Source organism: Squalius cephalus, assembly GCF_949319135.1.
Source record: "Squalius cephalus genome assembly, chromosome: 8".
NCBI classification, from domain to species: Eukaryota; Metazoa; Chordata; class Actinopteri; order Cypriniformes; family Leuciscidae; genus Squalius; species Squalius cephalus.
The window spans coordinates 21,319,278-21,338,524 of NC_137129.1; the positions used below are offsets into that span (position 1 = coordinate 21,319,278).

Below are 19,247 nucleotides of genomic sequence, written 5' to 3' on the forward strand. Positions count from 1 at the left end.
TTATTGCAAATAAAGGCTTGAAATATCTCACTTTGCATGTAATGAGTCTATATAATATATTAGTTTCACCTGTTAAGTTGAATTCTTGAAATAAATCCACTTTTTGATGATATTCTAATTTTATGACCAGCACCTGTATATAATAGGGCCCATTGATAGTCATATCTGGCTATCATAGCCTATAATGCGCTCTCACACTTTTATTTTTTTTTAATTTACATATGTGGCTTTAACAACCATTTAGACTTAAACAAAATAATGTGTTCTGTACACAAAGCTAGTGCACAATTTGTATGGTATGCTTTTATAGTTTTGTCATTTTTGGAGCTCAGCAGCATCCATCTTCATTCCCTATCATTGGATGGAGAAGGGAGACAATGTGCTATATTCCTCCTGTATTCCACAGAAGAAAAAAGAAAATCATACTGTTTGGAATTACACGATGCTGAGTGAATTTGCAGTTTTAGCTATATAACATTAGGCCTTGAACTGAATTTGACTTCTGCTAGCAGCAAAAGTGTGGCCTGAATATTTAAAGGCTGTACCTTTTATTGTGTGTTTGGATAACATTTAAAAAGGTCATTTAAAAAATTGGTTATCCTATTAATTATGCATATTGTAATCCATGTTTAATATTAAACTGAAAGAAAAACAATTATTTTGCATAATGCTGTATAATATAGAGTATAAAGATTGTTTATTATTATTATTATTAATTCTTATGCAAATTTCACATTCAAGCCAGTGTCTCAATTTAAATAAGAATGTTTTTATAAACAATTGCTAATTTTTTCATGAGGCGCAAGCAACATTACCCAATATTATTGTTTATGGAAAACTCACTAGAATTACCTTTAAATTAGCATTGATGTGCTGTGTAGATTATAGATAAACTGAGTTTCATTAAGCTGACTTTATCGCTGACATAGCACAATATTGACATTACTTGATACAACTAGGACGGTGTTGTCATGTATGATGAATAACGTTTAGTTTCTGGGCAGATTTTGTCTCCATGTTGCTTCTTGTAGAGCTAATGTTAGCCAGTGCTGTAACAGCAGTTTATGAATGTCAGCCCTGCACAAAGCAACACTTAAAACAGACACAGACTTCAACGGTGTTGCATATCCAGAGGACAAATTGCACCACACTTAACACAATCACCACCATGCTAAAATAGCCACAGAAGAAAAAATACAAACTTTTATGCGACAAGCTGACTTAAGCACAAAGAAATAGTTACACAATGTGGGTGTATTCTGCTGTCTAGGCAGTCGCCAGATAGTTGATATTAAAATCCTTTCTTGTGTTCTTGTTTAAAATTTAAAGTTGACTTGTTACGGGCAGGGGGAATGTGGCTGTATTTAAGCAGAGATGAGGATACCTTTTACTTATAAATAAGTAAATTCTAAAAATAGATCAATCCAAAACGAATTTTTAAGGGCAAACATGTCGAAGATTAGCTGATGGGCTGTCGATTCATTAAATAAGCCATTTTCTAACTAAAGCAGTTTATTCAGCGTAGTGAAGCCTCTCCTCCATTGACATCCATAAAAAATGACCTCTGATATCCTTCCCTGTGTACCAAAGTGTTAGCTGGCTTTTTTCAACCTTTACAGGATTGCCTTAAGTGGCTTTGTATGTTGCAACACTCAGTAACTAAGGAGACAGGAACAAGAGACACATGAATACTAACATAACAGGGTGAAATTAATGTCCAAACAAAAGTCCTTGAAACCAAACTCGTGACAACTATGACTTTTGGAAAAGTCTAAATGCTGTGATGCTTTATAAAGCTATATCTGTTTAAGCAACCCAAGATAACATTTTATTTCAATATTAGGCTACATTTAAATTATGCAAACCTAACATTAACCCCTATAGTTAGTACATGTAGATAATTGTTATTAATATTACTTTTGTAATTACACTGTAATAATGTCACCTCAAAATAAAGGGTTACACTTTAAGGTGTCATTGTTACAATGTAATTATACATTTAAGTACTGAGTAATATTAATAAACAACATGTACTTACTATAGGGTTAGGGTAGGATTAGGATTTGGTTGAGGGTTAGTTGCATGTAATTATGCTTAATTTGCTCTTATTACTGGTAAGTATACATGTAACATATGTAACAAGGACACTGTAAAATAAAGTGTTACCAAATAAAGTGTAACCATCAATGATAAAACTCATGATATAAAACAACCAAAGTGTTCTATGAGAGCAACATTTATTCTGATGTTAATGCCCAGAGGCACTTGTTCCCAGTCCTATAGTTTCTGGCCCATTTGGGTGGAATGACACGATTAGTTGACTGTATCCCACATCATCTCTTTCCTGCTCATATAACCAACTTACACCATGCACAAAATAATGTCAAACCTAATCATAATTGTGGGCAATCTTTTTCCACGGGTGACAAGCCTGTGCTCGCAGCCTTCCATCAACAATTCTCAGTAAGGCTAGAGCTGAAAAACAGCACAGGAAATAGAAAATGACATGTGACACAAACAGAGATACTTAGCTTGAGATGTTTTGTAATACAGCTAGTGCTTATTAAATAGAGGAGAACAAAAAGACTATAAAGTCACCATGAAATAACAATTCTTGTTTTTTTTTATAGAATATTGAAGTGCTTATTATAAATAATTTATCTGTACACATAATTTAAAAACAAAAATGATCACCCCTCCCATCATCTCTTCACTGGTGTTTACTGGTGTGAGGGTGGGACAACCTGTCTCTCACATGAGATCACAGGAGTTGCAAACCACAACGATCCAATGATCCAATCAATTCCCAATGGACAAAATCAAATACCATTTCTTCTCGTTCAAGAAGCTGTTTCATTCAGATATAAGCCACAATAGCGAAGAAAAGGTAATTATGCATAACAGATTAAAATCTGAAGTTTTCAGTTTCAAAAGTATTCGTAATGTGAAATGTACCAGAATAATACATACATAAATATTGTAATGAAGTGCCGTTTCTTTACACCCCTGTAGATGCAGTCCACATTGTACTGAACAAATGACATGTTCTCATTCAAAACAAGGGCCTGTCACCCCCCTTTTTGAGAATAGAAGTGAAAATGTACTATCCAAACTTAAATGGTTGTAATTCAATATATTCATCCTTTAAAAAACCTGTTTGGTCTTGTTTTAAAGACAATCAGCTGATTATTGCTTATGTGAAAGCACTTCAAAAAATTAAAGCATGAAAAAGTTATGGAAGTTTAAATTTACTGTAAATCAAATGTACTGTACTAAACATTTTTATTTTATATAGAATATATATTTTACAAAATATATTTTACTAAAAAATTACTATAAAATCAAAGTCACATATCTAACCAAGTTGTGTTCCAAATTTAAAGTTGATATCACAAAAATTTAAGTTCCTATGAGAATTTTGTTTAGGCGTTGTACTCAAAAATAGCCACCGGGTGTCACCCACATTACATAGATTTTTTTGATTTTTTGATGCATTCTCATGTAACAAATTAATACATTTTCGTCCAAATATCACTTCTATCACAAAATAACGCAACATCCAATTTCAAAATGTTTTTCACAGGATGAATTTTGAGTTTGTAAGCTTTCGAATGATACCTAATCTATGATGATTACTAAAATATGTGATACGAAAAAAAAAAAAGATAATAAAATAAGAGTGCCAAGCGTCCCGCTAGGACTAGGTAATAGATTCATCTTGTACTATAATGGACTAGGAGGAAACCAATCAGATCATTTTTTTGGCTGATGGTTAAAGTGCTTTGAAGATAGATGATAGATGACTCTCCAGTAGGCCTGAACCACAAGATTACACGTATGAAAGTACATCATCACATTATAAAAAAATAGATGGCATCATAATCATTATCGAGACAGCAGAATAACCTATAACACTTTACAATTATAGCATTAGTTAAAGTTAGTTAATGCATAGTTAATGCAACTAACAAATAACAATAAGCAATATGCATTTGTTATTTATTAATCTTGGTTAACATTAGTCAATAAAAATATTAGTTTAATGTTAATTCATGTTAACTCAGGTCCATTAAATAATATTAACATAGAGAACCATAGATTTTATTAATGTATTAGTAAACATTAATATTTACTAAGATTAATAAATGTTAGTTCATGTTAACTATAATTAACTAATGTTAACAAATGGAACCTATAGTTCAATAGTACAATATTAAAGGGATCCCGAATATACTTGTATAGATACCTATACTTATAATTACTATTGGACAGAGAAATTCGGATGAAAGCATGCATGCATCTAGACACATTTAGGCTCTTCCCAAAGTAAAAGCATACGTAGTGGAGATTAAGAAGTGTAACATGGGAAGAGTATAACACTATATTAGTTAGATATGAGCTTTGGGGTGAAATCGTACACTTTACAATGAGCAACATTGTACTTTTTAATTTTTTTTAAATAGTATGTGCTCCAATGAGAAAACATCTCTGCATTTTCATCCAGCATTTTTTTGCTGATATCCCGAAAATCACATAAAATTGGTGGATGCCCACATAGTGAGTGAACTGATATATGACAGGAATAGAGAGCACTCACACAAAGACATGCAGCAGTTGTTTTTCTGCTAAATTTAAAGTCCTCAAAGAAATTCTGGTAACACTTTACAATAAGGTTCATTAGTTAACTACCTTTGTTAACATGATCTAAGAATGAACAATCTTCAGCATTTATTAATCTTAGTTAATATTAATTTCAACATTTACTAATAACATTTACTAATACGTTATTAAAATCAAAGATTTTATTTGTTAACATTATGTAATATGCTGTGAACTAACATGAACAAACAATGAACAGCTGTATTTTTATTAACTAACATTAACAAAGATGAATAAATGCTGTAACAAATGTATTGCTCATTGTTAGATCATGTTATTTAATACATTAACTAATGTTAACTAATGAACCTTATTGTAAAGTGTTACCGAAATTCTTTTTAAATTGTTCACTTTTTTCAAAACTGATTATTCTTTGTTCTTCAATAACATTCTTGCGTAAATTTAGACTGTGTGGATCTTTCAGCAAATGACCTGTCATTGTTATTACTCATCCGATTTAATTTGTGTTTGACATTAACTATAATCTGTGATTGTTTTGTACATGTCCAAGTGAGTTATATTTATAGCAGACCACTGAGTTACCAATGTTCAAACAAAAGGTATTACTTTTATCCCCAGTCTCCTCCTAATGTAAATTCATCCTATTTTTGTATAGCTTCATTTTTCAATTTCAGACTGCTTCACTGAACTCAACAACTCTTTATTTATCATATCAAGTGAGGGTCACATCCGCCTCATTCATGTGAATCACTCAAAACAGGTTCAGAGTATTTCAGGCTCTCTAATGTGAGGCTCCTTCAGAGATGGGCAAGACAGATGCACTGTTAGCAAAAAAAAAGATGGTGTGTGTGATCTCAGCAATTTGCCTGGTGTAGATAAAAAGTCTCATCAGGACACGCTAACGCTGCAAACTGGAAATAAATTTGGCAAAACAAAAGCAGAGACAATGAACCAGGTTGAAAGGTTCCTGCTATTGACTGTGCTCCACATCTGAAAATTAGCTGATCAATAAAAAAGTGTATGATACATAAAAGTATGCATTCTTAGTGAGTAGTTATCATGCATTATTAACATCTCCATCACTTCAGAGATCAGAACTCTGTATGAAAATAGTGAGCTCTGCTGGGCCAGTGAGCAAACTTTACCATCTTAGCACTGACGTCAAGTTTTTCAAGGAGAAACATCACGCACATTTTGTTTAAAAAAACCCAAAAACATGTATTGACAAAGCTGCTCATTTTCATATATATATATATTTTTTTTTTTTTTTTTAATTAGGAAGTAGGAATAGCAATATATTAAAATAATGAAATTAATTATAAATAAATCTAATAAGTACATTTCAGAATTCCATAAGAAGCAATCATGGGTTCATCATTCTTCAGGGTTCGCGCTTTTCATTACTGTAAGGCTGGAAGCTTACGCTGCTATTTTGAACCAATAATCGGAACAAAAGGCAGTTGAAGGATAACATGTATAATTTAAATATTTATCTGACTCCAATATAATTAATCTCCATTAAAGTTGTTGTTATTCTTTAACCTCTTATTCTTTATAGGTAAAGGTCTTTCTTAGAACTGATAACCGTAGGATTTAACCTGAACGTTTAGATAACGAAAGTTATAATCACTTTAGCTTTCAATAATCAGTGATAAAATGAACGATTCTCTAAGCCTTTAAAGCAGGCAAAGTTATTTATTAAGTTACATGTTTAAATATACAGACAGTAGAATGGAACAAAATACTGTATAGAAACTTAGTTGTAAGAAATAATGCACTGTCGTGCAGAAGAGGCCGTAAAAGCCTTTCTTGTAGTATGAGGTTACGCACCAGTGTGCGGGAGTGGCAGGGTTAAAGCCTTTCTCCTAGATCAACAGTTACCTTTCCTTCTTATACCCTGAGCAAAGCATTGTTAAAAATGAGTGGAATACCAACACCAAACCCAACTGACAGGAAACCAAAAGATGAAGCAAATGGGTGGAGATCCAGAGGGGGAGAAGAACATTAACATATTCTCCTCAATGTATGTTTAAGCAATAGTACCAGATTGTACATTAGAATACTTTAATATCTCTATTAAGTTCACCACCATTCATTTCAGTTTATAAGCTGTCAGATGAGACCAAACATGGCATAGTTACATATTAGAACACATTAATAAATAAACAGTATGTAGTTGAAAGCATATGTCCTGTGAAGCAAATGGTACAGACGTGTCATTGAGGTGCAAACAACTCTGTCTCTCCCGACAGAACCATCCTGTGCCTGGAGTGTCCCAACAGTCCTCAATCAGCATATTGATGAAATCCCTGCTCTAGATCGGCATTAGCATACTGGGATGATGAAGGCCATTGTGCCATGTTTAATTCACATGTATACCTTTAAAAGTACTAGGGCAGTAAATAGTTCTACCCATATTTGCTCAGCCCTACATTACCAATGATTTTGCATGACATTTACATGACTAGTTATTTTGATTTTCAGTGATTTTAAAATTGTTTTTACTCACAAGCAATTTCTACTCTGAGATTTTACAGTTAAAGCCCCAAGAACCAGATATGATGAATGAAGAGCCAGAGTCAGAAGTTAAATCAATTGAACATTTTACTGAAGAATAGTTTGCAGTTTCATCAGCAGAAGTCAGCTTCAACACTCACAAGGAGTTCATAGGCCGCTCTGCATACATTAACAAAACCACAGCAATTATACTTTACACAGGTCACTAAGCTACGTCATTACTTAAAGTTGAATGATTCTGATTGGTTAAGAAATAGATAAACTTAGATAATCTCCACATATGGACTGATAGACAGAAGCATGTCTCCATTGATTATCCGGATGACATCAAGACCCAGTTTTAGGCACAAAGTGACCCTTCTAGGTCACAGAACTATGTTTCTAGGCTCCAGCTTGTCAGGAAAACAAGTCATTCCATCTTCCCAGGGTGCCAGTTGTTCACCTCACCAATAGTGATCTGTAACAAAGAATACTTGTGCACACACAGATACAAAACTACAAGGTTGAAGTAGGTTGAGCTCTGGCCCTAAACAGGTAACTTTCCCAAAACATAGCCTATATGAATAATGTACATATACATATACATTATACATATACTTAATATTCAACAATATTATTGATCTGCCTGCAGTGACACCATTATAAGAGAGTAGTCCTTATGCTGGGGCTTATGTCAAAATGATTAATGACTTTGACCTTTGACCTTTTGACAGGTTGAACTTCCGGTGACCTTTATGATTGATGGGTTGAACTTCCCGACTGAGGTCATGGGATTAACCTACTGACCCCTCCCACGCATCGGTCATGGGTTTTGACAGTTAGTTTTGCCCTATGACCTAGCTAGCCCTAAATCATAGTTTTGACGGGTAGTTTGTCCTATTTTAACAGAACAGATGTTTTTTGACGGAGAGTTTTGACGGATTCAAACAGCCGGTGTCTGGTTATATGGGTTTCTGTCAGGTTATATGGTGTCATGTTCTAGTTATGCGTGTGTGTCACAGACAACAAGCTTTGTGTCGTGTGTGTGTGTGTGTGTGTGTGTGTGTGTGTGTGTGTGTGTGTGTGTGTGTGAGTGTGGTTATATGGGACATGTGTCACAGACGCCTTCGCTCCCTCCCACCCTTTACATTCCAGAGCATCGGGCACTGACATCTGAACATGTGCTGTTCGGTCACTGTGCTGAAACAACATCACATCCTTTTTAAAGTAAAATCTACTGAAACCAATTATTTTAGTTGTAGATGAATAAAAGTATATAAAATAAAAAGCTTACTAAAACCAATTATTTTAGTTTTAGATACAAAATAAAATCGTCTTACATAAAACATACTGCTCTTTATATTCTATCCTTTATATAATGTATATAATATAAATTATATAATCTAAAACAATTAAACTAAGGTTGAAAAAACATTCTATCCTTTAAAAGTATATAATGGAATGCTTACACAATATATCTTACTAAAAAGAATAAAAATAAAAATCTTCTTACATGTTTGTAAGTCTGGACGGTCTCTGACTTCAGTGATCAAGATATCAGGGGCTGAAATTATAATCCTAAAAGTTTAAAAATGTTTTAAATTTAATACATTATTAAAAGTTGTAATAGAGTTGTTAAATTATTAAAAGTGGTAAAAGAAAAACACTGTTTTTCCTGAATGACCTCACACTGTCTCAAAAAGTAAAGGAGCCGTGTGCGCATCTGTGTCCGTCTATGCGCGCCCCCTCTCCGTCTGAGCTCTGACCCCCTCCTTTGCATACCGGAGTACGGTGAAATCTCACACTAACAAAAGTTGAAAAACATACCTTTAAAAGTATATAAAATATATCTTATTGATCCAATTGTTTTAGCTGAATAAATAAATTCATCTTACATAAAACATTCTGCTCTTTAAAAGTGTATAAATTGTATAATATAAAATAAAATAATTAAACCAAAGTTGAAAACATGCCTTTAAAAGTATAATATAAATATCTTATTGATCCAATTGTTTTAGCTTTAGATGAATAAAAGAATATCAAATAAAAAGCTACTGAAACCAATTATTTTAGATAAACAAAATAATAAAAAATCATCTTACATTATTTTAGAGAGAGTTGAAGAAGTAGCTCCTAACACATCATTGTCCATACGAAAAAATATTCTGTTCTTTTTAAAAGTATATAATGAAATACTTATAAAATTTACCGAACCAAGTATTTCAGTTTTAGATAAACAAAACTGTCTCAAAACATTGGGAGGCTCGCGGTATGTGTGTCAAAAAGTAAAACACACGTGTGTGTGTGTGTGTGTGTGTGTGTGTGTGTGTGTGTGTGTGTGTGTGTGCGCGCGCCCCCTTCACATGTGAGCTCTGTCATCTGAAACAGGATCCCCCATCCACAATTCCTGAGCACAGTGAAAGTGAGATTAAACAACGTTACACAAATAATATAAAATAAATATCTTACTAAAAAATCTACTGAAACCAATTGTTTAGATTTAGATGAACAAATGAAATCATCTTACATGTTTAGAAACTTACAACTCTTGAACTTACATGTTCAAGAAGCTCTTAAGAGACATAAATCACACAGTGGTTCTCTCTCACACCAGCGTCTCTGACTCAGAGGAGTGTATTCAGTGATGGGATGAGACATTGTGTTAGGGCTAAAATTACTTCAAAGTATAATCTTAAAAGGTTAAAAGAAAAATAAAAGATGTTTTAAATAAATTATTAAAAGTCTTTATAAAAACAAATATTCTACAACAATGGTCTGTGGAAAAATTTGACTTGAACTTAAAGTATTTTTACTTATTTATCATGGGTATGTAAAATAATTTGAAATTTGAAGCGTCACAAGTCATCTCACGCCTGTGAAATGTTCAATAATTCCTTAAGTTGTATCTGTGAGAAAAATGACAACAACATAGGCCTATCTTCAGAGAGAGCAACCATGAGAACATTTAGAAACTGGGAATCTTCCAGAAATAAGGTCCTTCCGATCAGCGCTGAGAAAGAAGTTACTGAACAATAATGATAGCTTCAGGATATCGGGTGACAGAGCGTATGTCATGTTAGTCTGCTAACGCCTTTCCATACTAAATTAATTTCAAAGCATAACCTTAAAAGTTTACATTAGATATTAAATTAAATCTTTAAAGTTTGAATACATACTCATCTTCTATTTATCTTTTAGAAGACTTATGTATGATATAAATTATTTTGCTTAACGGTGACCTAAAGTATAATTGTTATTAAACAATGTCTGTTCAAAACTTTAGAGTGTTGAAAAACTGTACTTGGTCGTCTTAAATCTCATTTATATGAAAAAGATTCAATTTTTGTGGTTTTCCATAGCCATAATGATTTTTGTACCGTCATACTATCCCGTACATCTAAATAAATAATTAATAAAATGTAAACAAAGTTTTAGCTAAATAAAAACACCTTACATTTCCAGAGAGCCGAAGTAGTTCTTTATGCAATGATAAAAACGATCCAAAAAAGCAAATAGTTTAAGTTGTCATAAACATAACAGCCCCAGACCCTTCAGTGATAAACTACAGTGTGAACTGAAGCTTCAGGATATAGGGCAACAGACCAGATGAGTCTCGGGGGACAATGTCACAGTAAATCTAGTCTGCGTTTCAGAGCATACTACATCCAGAGTTTTATACGAACTGTTCAAATTCATTTAAAAGCATAACCTTAAAAGTTTAAATAAAATCATATCTTCTATTTATCTTCTTAGAAGATTTATGTATTATTGTTACTAAACAGCGTCTGTCCAAAAACTTTAGATGGTTGAAAAACTGTACTTAGGCGTCTTAGATCTTTTGTCCATACCACATGTTGTCAAAGTTTGTCACAATGTTTTGTTGCTGCGTTGTTTTTAAGAAATCCGAGGACTCCACATTGCTCTTATTTAGACTAAGTTGTATTATGGAAAATCACCACGCGATTTCAGAGACGCAATGTGTGATAAGTAAAGTTGGTCTTGAGCGAATATTTAATCTTACTGGTAGCTATGAACTATTACACGTATAAGATCGTATAAGATCATTTTTACTTGTATCTCCCAAACTATCCTTAATCAGTGTGGAAATATATCAGTGTGAGAATATACTATCGGTCATCTACTCAAAATACATGTAGAAGTTTCAAATGTTAGCATTTGTTGATGGTGGCCGCATGAACAGACTTTGGGGAGAGCTATAGCAGGAAGCATGCCCTTTGACCTCCTCGATTTTGGAGGCGTTTTTGTTAAAGATTTAAAAAGATTCCCATCTAGCGGTTGTCCCATCTACTCGCTTTTTCAAATGCGTGTTGCAACTGCGGTAGCTGTTATGCGTCAAGAATCTATGACAACATGTCTTCCGATAGCGCTTCATCGAGTTTAATTGTACATGTTCTACCGTTATGCCGCCTATATAATGATTTACACAACCAAGCTTGTCATTTAGACCGTAATTTTGACTTACCCGTCGAGAAGAAAGCAGGCACCTACAGAGTCCCTCTCCTTCATTAGCTCTTTCCACCTGGGAAAAGCTATCCCGATATTTACTTACATACCGATAAATAACATTTTAGCTTTTTGGCGACGAGGATTCCTTCTCCTGTGGCTCGGCATAACTATGATCCTGCATTATATTGTACCATGCAGTGCAGCCTTTCAAATGTGCCGCGGGCAGTATCAATCCCTCCCATATGGTCTAGCGGTTAGGATTCCTGGTTTTCATCCAGGCTGCCCGGGTTCGACTCCCGGTATGGGAAGACAATTTTTTTATATTGCCAACAAAATTCAAGTTATTCAAGTTCATCAATAATAATTTTTAGTTATTCATAGTCTTAGAGGCCTACACGAACTGCAGAAACAAGCAGAAGATACGTAAAAACTCATAAATGCTGTTTCGGTACTGAATCATTTTCACAAATACAATTATATTGAATTCAGAAAATTTCACTATGGAATACTTACTTTATCATAATTTCAATTTAGTAATTTAGTAATTTCAATTTATCTCATAATTATGACGCATAGTCATAATTTCAACTTTTTTAAGTCATAATTTCGACTTGTCATAATTATTACTTAATTCAGAATTACAATTTTTGTCAATTACGCCTTTTTAATGTAATACTTAAAACGGGTTTAAGTCATAATTTGGTTGTTGACTATAGTAGTGTTGATGATGAAACGTGCTAGTGCTTTTTGTCCCTCTCTGCTCTTTTTCAAGATGGCGGAACGACACGGAAGCCTCCTTGGACTTACCCGCCCCATGTAAATAAAGATAAGAAATGATCTTTCTTAAAATCAGATCATTGGCAGAGATCATTTTACACCCATGAGGACATATTTATGAATAAAGACAATGATTTTAGCTAATAAAATACCATTTTTCAGCCGAGCGAATCTAGGCCTTCAGAAGTCATAACTTCAGGGGTCAGTGGTTTAGGCCCGTTGGTTTAGGTATTTGTAAAAATCAAATACTGTATGACTCTTTTTAAAGTTAGAATAAAAAGTTAAGTGTCACAAAGTCTGACACAAGGCCTTTAACTGGTTCTTTTTTGTTTTATAAATGTACTTTGCTTATTTCTACAAATATCAACCTGATAAATATGAATACGATTAAACAAGGTAATTTTTAAGAAAAAAAGAAAAGAAAATACAACTAAACCATGATAACGGATGATTTTTTGACAGTCCTACATAAATGTTTCAGGCATAGTGCAGCCAGATTTCTCTAACATCTCACTCACAACGCAAAACGTTGTAAATAAACATTTTCAAACTGTAATTATACCATATTTTATTGATTAATATTATGTTGATTTAAAGTGTTTGTTATTAACTAATCTAACACTTCAACATCCGGCACAAATAAAAGAGATGTATTATTTGAAAAATGGAATGTTCACAATCTACACTATACAGTTAGATATTCTCCTACTTGTATCTTTCGCTGTATCTTTACACAGCAGCATATTTTGTCACACCGTAGTGATGCAAAGTTCCACACCCTATAACTTTAAAACATCATCTTTGGAATCACACGTGTCCATGTAAGATTCAAAAGACCAAATCACGAAGAATTTGTGATGCACAAATAAATACACAAAAGTTTATTACTCCGCTAGATTTAGTCATCTTGTTCAGATAACAGATGACACTGTTTCACATGTTGGACTGTGTATGTGTTTTAGGTGAAGACGTTTCTTTGAGAGCCGTTTATAGAAATAAATGACGCTTAAGAATTTAAGTGATAGTTTGACTAAATTGATATCAATCACACAAATACGAATCACACAAACTGTTTTACACTATTACAACAGAATCACATCCGACTACTGCACCGAGAGATGCATACTCATTAAAGCTTGAGGCTGTTAAACAAAGTTCCGCACTCCAGTAAAACCTGAAGATAAAATTGCACAAAAGTAAATTCTAATTCTTCATCATCATGAGCCATTTAAAACAAAATACAGAAAAAGCCACTTGTGATCAGTTTTGACTGTTTGTAATTGACATTTTACATATTACGCCGTTTACATCTTGCTTCTTTTTGTACAGTTTGCAAAAAGTACATATAGCGTGGTCAAACATGTTAGGAATGTATCCTATACATTATAGGTCCTTCTACACGATAGTGTTTGACTAAATCTTTCTGCTATGCCTACGAAACATCGACGTGAAAGATGAGTATGGCTGTTTTTCTGTTACCTATTACACTTTAAACTCGTCTAACTATTACACAGTTAAGCTAATGAATTACGGTTGACAAGTGGTATTTTTATGTGAATTGATTCATTTTTTTATTCCGTCCACACCAGAGTTTTAGGCATCCGTCTTTTAGGCCCGATCCAGAAAACAGACGCTGTGTTTTATAATTTAATAATTGCTCTTCTTTTTATGATCTTCTTTTTATTCAGCAGAATGCTGAAATATTGAACATATAAAAATAAAAATCTATCGTCAATTTCAATCGTTAGATAAATCATCTAACTATCTAACAATCATCGGTTATATGTGAAACATATTCAGGATTCACACATTGGATTCTTGTTTATATTGAACCGCATATTTAACAGCGCTAGTGTTCCCGGCGTCATCAAAGTTCACACACGTCACACAGTTTTCACCGTACCGACTCTGAAACAAGACTTTGTTTAAAAGATTTTGTTTGCATTTCTTCTGAAACACCCTGTTTTGAAATTGTTTAACAACACCATTCTCAATCTATTGTAGCTTGTCTATTTTCCTTACACTTTTAACACTTACCGTATTGCCGGGTGTGATTGTAATGTTTTTTTTTATGCCGTTTTCGTTACACTTTCCCCCGGATATCATATTTGTTATATATCTCTTTGTTCATACACGACGGTATTCGCATGAATTGGCTTGATTTGTATCTTGATTTGATACGCGAGACATTTACATTATACCGTCCTAGTTTTTAAATAGTGCTGAAATGTATATTTTAACCCTTTATATGCCGCACAAGGTTCTCTGTTCTCTGGTTCTATGTTTTTAAAAATACCGCGAAACAAAGACAAGGACGCCCCTTTCTATAAGCGACCCTCAAAATCTTTGCATACAACAAAACACATGTAGGTGTACGATGATTTATCAGAAAATTACTTTTGTTTGAAGAAAAGCTCAGCTGGTGCTTGATCACTATTGAATCTATTAAACACCCCTGAATTCAGTAATGATGCGATATGGATATCACATTTTAATTTTAACTAATTTTAAAGGTCTATGAACTTTAACCTCTTAATAGTTAAATGAACTTAAAGCCTCCGCAAAATTAATCTTAAAGCACATTAACTTAAAGCATGCACATCCTAACTACTTTCTAAATGTTTGTAAATCCAAAAACTGTTGTCACTGGATTGAAAGTGAAAATAATGAACTTCTCCTTTGTTTTTATTCATCAAGTTAAATGTAAATTTGCAAATCCAAATGATAGGAAAACTTTATGATAGGAAAGTACGGACGGCGCCTTTGACCAATCCTCTACATATGGGACACTTGCTCAGAGAAGGCGCACATTCTTTGCACACAACTAGGTGACCACAGGGGATGAAGACAATGTTCACTTCCTTATCCATGCAAACTTTGCATGTGCGCTCCTCTTGAAGTCTTCTTAACTGTTCCTCCATAGGCAAGTCTGAAAGATCTTGACTCGGTGATGCAGCTTCATCTGTCTGGGCCGTCAGGCCACACTCAAATTCCATCTCTAAAGCAGACTTCACCACAGGATTGTTCATCATCACTGCATCTTCTCCAGGACCCAGGTGTACAATGGGTGGATCAACACATTCTCTCGAGTCGCTGTCTCCATGAGTCAATAGCTGCTCAAATAGTCTTGGAAATCTTGCTTGAATCTGATGAACAAACTCTTGGCCCTTTTCTTGCAACAGGTATTCACATCTTGGAAACCACTTGGCATGTTCTACCCATGGATCATCACCAGACTCCCAACATCTGAGTCCACCATCGCAACAAAAGCACTTCACGTCATCATTACGACCAACATAGTAAAAACCAGCCTTAGCCAATTGGTCTGGTCGAACAGTTATTCTTGAGGGCCAGTAGACAAATGTGAGCGACCTTTCTTCACACTGTTGCATTGCCGATACATTGAAAAGGCTAGATAAAGGTACATTATCTGCACGGTCACCTCGAACGAAGCGGCAGTTGGGGTAATGCCTCTGGTGCTCTGATACTGCCCGATCTCCCGGTTCCCAGTTGCTAAGCTGGCCTCCACAACTGAAGCAAGCCACTCTGTCTCCCTGGCCAAGGTAGTAGAAACCAGCTTTGGCAAGCTCGGCCGGAGCTACTGCAGCAGGAGTCCAATTCTGAAAGGTGTCAAGGCGTTCCTGTTCGCGACGCATGCCAGGATTGTGACAAGCCGGAGGGCGCTGGTGAGACATATCCTGGTGAGACATATCCATGTAACCCACCCGCTCCTCCGTTTGGCCTGAAACGGATGCCGTGGTGGTCGATGTTACGGCTGTCGCAGGGGCGGAAAGCTGTAGGATGGCTACGTTGCGAAGCGGGGAAAAGGCACTTTTGATGAAGGCTCTGGATGAAGACATAAAAATGGGGCCACAGGGCGTATCCACTCAAGCCCTTCTCTCTGCCGGACATCCCATGACTAGTGTCTAGTCGTTGAACAGATAGAAGGTCTACGTAGGGGGTATGTGCTTCCTCCCTCTATGATGAATTTTGATGAATTCGAATTTCAACACCACAAAACGTCTCGGTTACGTATGTAACCCTCGTTCCCTGAGTAGGGAACGGAGACGTTACGTCGGATGACGACGAATGGGGTTTCGCTTAGAAATCCTATCATCTTCGAGTATATAAAACGAGCCAATGGCAAAGAAATGCCATGGGTCTGCGGAATTTGCATAGCGTAACTCCGCCCCACCCTGGGGGTATATAAGGAAGTGCGCTGGCAACATGCAGATATGTCTTCGCTGAGGAGCCGAGACTGAACTCAGGCGTTTCCAGCGGTACAGCGGAAATGGCAGGAAGACGTAACGTCTCCGTTCCCTACTCAGGGAACGAGGGTTACATACGTAACCGAGACGTTCCCTTTCGTTGTCACTCTGAGTTACGTCACGAATCACGCCACCTCTCGCCTGTCTTCCAGTGCCCTGCGTAAGTCTGAGCTCCCTGTCGTGAGACTAGCACGGACGAAGGAGTCCTACTTAACACAGGAATACCAAGGTACACTGGGAAGCATATCCAGTGGAAATATGCAATCATGCCCAACCCGAAGGGGGGGACTTAGAATACACATATGACCCCGAAGGGCTGCATACGGAGTAACACTGGGGTGTCCAGCCGCAGGTGGAATATTTCAACCCCAGGGGTGGCAAGGTGGCTTGCCAAGGGAAAGACACATGCTCAAAAGAGGCTTACAGTGGAATACACATGTGGGGGTCACCCAGAGGGGGAACCATGCACATGGAGGCACCTAGCCAAGCGCGAAAGCTGCCGGTGGCATAACTCTGGCGTTGACGTCGTCAGTGCTGGAGGAGACTCAGGGCTTATTAGGCTCACCTGAGGAGAATATCGCACGTATCCCGTCCGTGGAGAGGAATGGCGAGCAAGTGAAGACACCTGAGCTGAATCTCTTACCGGCTAGTTGAAGCGAGTACATGAGAAGAAACTGGCTCCACTCGGAGATTGTAGAATCTCGCGAATGTATTAGGTGTCGCCCAGCCTGCAGCTCTGCAGATGTCTGTTAGCGAGGCGCCATGCGCTAGAGCCCAAGAGGATGCCACACTCCGGGTGGAGTGGGCCGTCACACCAAGGGGGCATGGTCGACCTTGCTGCTGGTATGCCAAAGCAATGGCGTCCACTATCCAGTGAGACAACCTTTGCTTGGAGAGAGCCTTTCCCTTCAGCTTCCCACCATGACAGACAAAGAGCTGGTCTGAGGTCCTGAAACACTGCGTCCTGTCAACGTAAGCACGGAGTGCGCGTACTGGACAGAGCAGTGCCAAGGCTGGGTCTGCCTCCTCCAAGGCAGCGCTTGCAGGTTCACCACCTGATCTCGAAAGGGTGTGGTGGGAACCTTGGGCACATATCCAGGCCGGGGTCTCAGGATTACGTGAGAGTTAGCCGGCCCGAATTCCAGGCACGCTTCGTCAACCGAAAATGCCTGCAGGTCCCCTACCCTCTTGATGGAGGCCAATGCAACCAGGAGCGCTGTCTTCATTGACAGGAACTTAAGCTCCCACTGATTGCAGAGGCTCAAAGGGAGCACTCTGCAGGGCAGTTAAAACCACTGAGAGGTCCCAAGAGGGTACGAGGGGAGGACGAGGAGGATTCAGTCTCCTGGCTCCCCTCAGGAACCTGACGATCAGGTCGTGCTTTCCAAAGGACTTACCATCAACTGCGTCGTGATGTGCGGCAATAGCGGCAACATACACTTTCAGGGTGGAGGGAGACAGCCTTCGCTCCAACCCTTCTTGCAGGAAGGAAAGCACGACACTGATGGGGCATTTCGTGGGTTCTAGATTTTTAGAAGAACACCAGTTGACGAAGAGGTTCCACTTCAACGCATAGGCATGTCTCGTGGACAATGCTCTAGCGGAAGTGATGGTAGCCACCACCGCTGGTGGTAGGGTACTCAAACCTGCCTCATCCCGTCCAGGAGCCACACGTGGAGGTTCCAAAGATCGGGACGAGGGTGCCATAAGGTGCCCCGTCCCTGAGAAAGCAGGTCCTTCCTCAGAGGAATTGGCCAGGGAGGTGCTGTCGCGAGGAGTACTAGTTCTGAGAACCAGGTGCGGTTGGGCCAATACGGGGCTACCAAAACTACCTGCTCCTCGTCCTCCCTGATCTTGCGCAAGGTCTGCGCAAGAAGGCTCACTGGGGGAAACGCATACTTGCGGAGGCCCCGCGGCCAGCTGTGCGCCAGTGCATCCGTGCCGAGCGTGCCCTCGGTCAGGGAATAATACAGGTCGCAGTGGGACGAGTCGTGGGAGGCAAACAGGTCTACCTGTGCGTCCCCGAAATGATCCCAGATCAGCTGAACCGTCTGGGGATGGAGTCGCCAATCTCCAGCGAGGGGCCGAAGCCGAGACAGCTCGTCGGCCGCCTGGTTCAGGTCTCCCGGGATATAAATGGCACGAAGCGACCTCAGATGCTTCTGACTCCATATGAGGAGGTGGCGGGCGAGTTGTGACATACGGCGGGAGCGCAGACCACCTTGACGGTTGATGTACGCTACAGTCGCGGTATTATCCGATCGGACTAGTACGTGTTGACCCCTGAGCAACGCATGGAAGCGGTGCAGGGCAAGACGTACCGCCAACAACTCGAGGCAATTGACATGCCAAAGGCGCTGGGGTCCTGTCCAGGAGCCCGCGGCAGCATGTCCATTGCACATGGCGCCCCAACCCGTGGTGGAGGCATCTGTTGATACAACAACATGCCTGGACACTCGTTCCAAGGGCACTCCGGCCCGAAGAAAACTGAGGTTCGACCACGGGGTGAAGGACTGACGGCAGGTCGGAGTCACTGGGACTCGGAGCGTGCCGTGATGCCATGCCCACCTCGGGACTCGATCGCGAAGCCAAAGCTGAAGTGGTCTCATATGAAGCAAC

General features: G+C 37.9%; 2 protein-coding genes across 2 annotated transcripts in view; one reads left to right on the top strand and one right to left on the bottom strand.

The window, feature by feature from the left end:
• The window catches only part of maneal (mannosidase endo-alpha like), a 262,891-nt gene extending 260,337 nt beyond the window's left edge, over positions 1–2,554 (top strand). Inside the window, exon 5 of the transcript XR_013821949.1 lies at positions 131–2,554. The gene's annotated coding sequence lies outside the window, so the exon portion shown is untranslated. The remainder of the gene's footprint in view (positions 1–130) is intronic.
• A 12,541-nt stretch (positions 2,555–15,095) lies between these two features.
• On the bottom strand, positions 15,096–16,285 carry LOC307163301 (putative inhibitor of apoptosis; the record flags this gene model as incomplete). Its single annotated transcript, XM_079879341.1, has 1 exon — positions 15,096–16,285. Exon 1 carries the CDS (start codon positions 16,218–16,220, stop codon positions 15,096–15,098), a length of 1,125 nt encoding a protein of 374 aa, XP_079735467.1. The 5' UTR covers positions 16,221–16,285.
• Between the last annotated feature and the right edge of the window lie 2,962 nt (positions 16,286–19,247).